General features: G+C 48.7%; 1 protein-coding gene across 1 annotated transcript; it reads right to left on the bottom strand.

Annotated features, from left to right (window-relative positions):
- LOC127348616 (uncharacterized) lies at positions 1-2,367 on the bottom strand. Its single transcript, XM_051374582.2, has 5 exons — positions 2,073-2,367; positions 1,851-1,994; positions 1,543-1,764; positions 1,261-1,439; positions 1-801 (listed from the first exon to the last, which is right to left on the bottom strand). The coding sequence occupies exons 1-5, from the start codon at positions 2,137-2,139 to the stop codon at positions 244-246; spliced, it is 1,170 nt and encodes a 389-aa protein (XP_051230542.1). The 5' UTR covers positions 2,140-2,367; the 3' UTR covers positions 1-243.
- Between the last annotated feature and the right edge of the window lie 802 nt (positions 2,368-3,169).

Genomic DNA, 3,169 nt, shown 5'->3' with positions numbered 1-3,169 from the left:
TGAATCAGAGGCTCAAAGCTATAGGGGAAATAACACAACCAAAACCCTAAAATATTACATATACATCACACAAACCAAAACCTTAAGCTTCCGGTGCAGTTAACCAATTAGCATTATGTAGGGCACACACAAGTCTGACATCAAACTTCTGCTGTTTTGCCGCAAGAGGGCTTACAAAAGAAAACTCAAGTGGTACTTTATTAGGAGATAAACAGTCATTAGAGCATTGGATGTCTTCTTCACTTACTCCTCTGGATGCCAGTTCTTCGGAGCAAAGAACACCCTCACATCAAACTGCCCATACTTTGACACAAAGTCATCAGGATTCGTAACAGCTCCAACATATCCATCCTGGAAAGTCCACCAAAAGAGTGATTCCCCCAATTTTAAGCAAACATCCAATTTTTCCTGTGCCTTCACCACAACTACATGCTGAAACTGCACCTTAGTCCCACTGAACTTATCATCAAACAACACAATCTCATGATCAAAGCCACTGCTGAAAGCAGCGAACCTCAAGTGATGAGGACTGTCAACCTCTGCAAAGACTTGTATTACAGCCTCAACACTTCGTGTAGATAATATGTAGCTTATGTCCAAGCTGAACAGGCCACTACGAACCTGTCCATGTCGAATTTTATCGAAACCTGGGCGGCCCTCAATCTCAGCATATGCAGAAAATATTTGTTTGTCAGCTGATCCATCCCCTTCCTCCTTTACCCAGAGATCAACTTCTACTAATGCATCATCCAGCAAGTACATTCCTCGACGAGGGCTACAAAGAGGTAAGATAAGGGAATCCTACAATTTAACACCTCTAATTAGAACTATAAAGAAAGATGCTAAATCAACTTTCAGACACATTTGTATGTAGCAACAGAATAAAACATGCACAATAAAGTTCTAAAAGCAAGGCATGCATGCATTTTCTCTCTTGTACACTCATTTATATATATTGTCAACCACTTCAAGCATTTATCAGTAAACATTCAAAAACAGTATTATCCCCCCAATTCCAAAAAATTGGCATATAGAACTTTGGGGATTCCATAGAATGTTAATGCAATCAAAGAAAGGAAAACATATACTTCGAAGGGAGTCCATATCCGCACAACACGGAGATGTGATTAACTATTTAATCGATCCAATCCAAGCATAGAAGAAGGTAACTGGCATGGATCTCACACATAGTGTTGAACGTTGATCAGTCTTGAGCAACAAGCAAGTTATGTGGAAAGACAACAAGCCTGGCTTGATTACCTTGTCAATGGTGACAGCATCATCTCTGCAGGGACGGTTAAAGATCCGCATAGGCTCCAATTCATCCCGAACGGCGATTATCCCATACACACTAACAGGGTACGATGCAGAGGTTGATAAACACACTGAGAAAAACTGTAGCATCAGATGTGGTTCGCGAAATCCAATAGTTGATTTAGCTGCAAATACCGAGGGAAAAGCTAAGGTTCCAAACAAATACATACATATATAGCACATGAGCAGATTGCTAGGCTAGTAATCAAATTGGCGGGACTAGCTTACTGGTAGAAGTATCATGGGTTTTGTAACGACGGTGGTAGCAGTCGCCCCGCAAAACACATAGACCTGTTGCCTGAGGTAATACTTTCATAGGGAAAGGAGGAGGAGTATGTCCCTGTGCTAGAAGCATCTTGCACAGCTGCTGGTGTTCTTCCTTCCGTTTCATGTCACCCGCTACCCATATCCTGTCGATTAGTCTCGCTTTTTCCATAGGGAATTTCTTCCCTGCAGGATAAAATCAATGTAGCAATCAGTGTTGTTTGGATATTTTGGAGATGAGATTGTGGTGTACGGTCTGGAGAATGAGCTACCTTGGCAATTTGTCTCCTCATCGTGTGTCACCACTTCATCGTCGTCCAAGACCAAGTCGTCCAAGTCAGATACATCGTCATTATCATCATCATCATCATCACTGTCGGATATGCAGACATCGTCCCAGTGAAGGATAGGCGTATCTAGAAAATTAATTGGCATAGTTGAATTAGCGAATAGAGAAGGTGAAGATAACTGCTGCATCTGGTCGGAGCACCGACCGTGGTCTCCCCGGAGTCGGAAGAGAGGCTCCTCCCCAAACTCCGGCGTCAACGCCGGCATCTGCATCGGAGGTTTCGTTCGTGCTTGACTCGGAGGACTTCCCCTCGCTTCCGTTGGGTGGATGAGGGCGCGGCCTCGTCGAAGGATCTTCTGCTCCGGCCCCGTTCTTTCTGGTTGGTGAGGTGCCGATCTTGGTCGCGGCGACCGGAGCGCCGCCTCGGCCCGGGGTGGGTGTGTGGCCGCTGCTATGGTTTCCTGTCTCACCTGCGGGTGCGACGTTGGGCCTGGGTGCAGCTGGGCCGGTTGGGCGCGGATGGGCCGCAAGGCCTTGGGCCATCGGGTGTCTTAGCTGGGGAACGGTTGGATCCGTGCCAGGTGTCCCAGGGGCAAAAAGGAACGGCGCAGATCACTACTCAAGGAGTCGGGCACCCTCTTTCCGCTTTTACCCCTGCGCTGCCAGTACAAAAGTGGCTCTGGTTGCGGGCTGGAACCCTAGATCCAGCATTAGGTTTTCCAGCTAACAAAAAGGACGTCTCCCGTTTCCATCGTAGAGCCAAGTTGCTACGCTCCCGCACCGACCCAACCTCCGGCGAGCTTTCCTTCGTGCTGATGGACCGCAACTGGCGCGGCGGCAACTCGGGGAAGCGGCCCTATGAAGAGATCTCGGGCGGAGGTGTGCGCCACCGGGAACTTGATCTTCGCCAACGCCTTGACCGCGAACAGGAGGAGCAGCGCAGGCAGCAGAGTGCGTGGGATGGAGACTCTCAACGTTCCAGGGAAGAAGATAGATACGTCCGTGACCAGCAGCTTCCGCCGCCCCCTCCATTGAATGTGCGTGGGCGAGATTCAGGAAGGGGGGCTAGCCCTCGTCGCAACCGGCCACCACAAAATCCGCAAGGGGCGGATCTGGCTGGGGCCCAGACCGGGCTCTCGGAGTCGATGGCGGGTGAATCGTTCGGGGGCGACATCACCTATATCATCTGTTACAAGTGTGGTCAGCCAGGGCATATGCAAGTCGATTGCACCGCCAATCCATTTTGTGTCAACTGCAAGAAAGAAGGCCACTTATCTGCCATGTGCTCCATCTTTTCCAAAC

The sequence above is a fragment of the Lolium perenne genome, chromosome 1, assembly GCF_019359855.2.
Source record: "Lolium perenne isolate Kyuss_39 chromosome 1, Kyuss_2.0, whole genome shotgun sequence".
Classification (NCBI taxonomy): domain Eukaryota; kingdom Viridiplantae; phylum Streptophyta; class Magnoliopsida; order Poales; family Poaceae; genus Lolium; species Lolium perenne.
The sequence above is the reverse complement of the archived record's forward strand: the minus strand, read 5'-3'. Positions and strand labels throughout refer to the sequence as shown.

Coding starts and splice junctions, on each gene's coding strand:
- LOC127348616 (XM_051374582.2), bottom strand. CDS start 2,139: ATGCAGATGCCGGCGTTGACGCCGGAGTTTGGGGAGGAGCCTCTCTTC. Junction 1,765..1,850: donor TGAGGAGACAAATTGCCAAG/GTAGCTCATTCT, acceptor TTTATCCTGCAG/GGAAGAAATTCCCTATGGAA. Junction 1,440..1,542: donor AACCCATGATACTTCTACCA/GTAAGCTAGTCC, acceptor CGGTATTTGCAG/CTAAATCAACTATTGGATTT.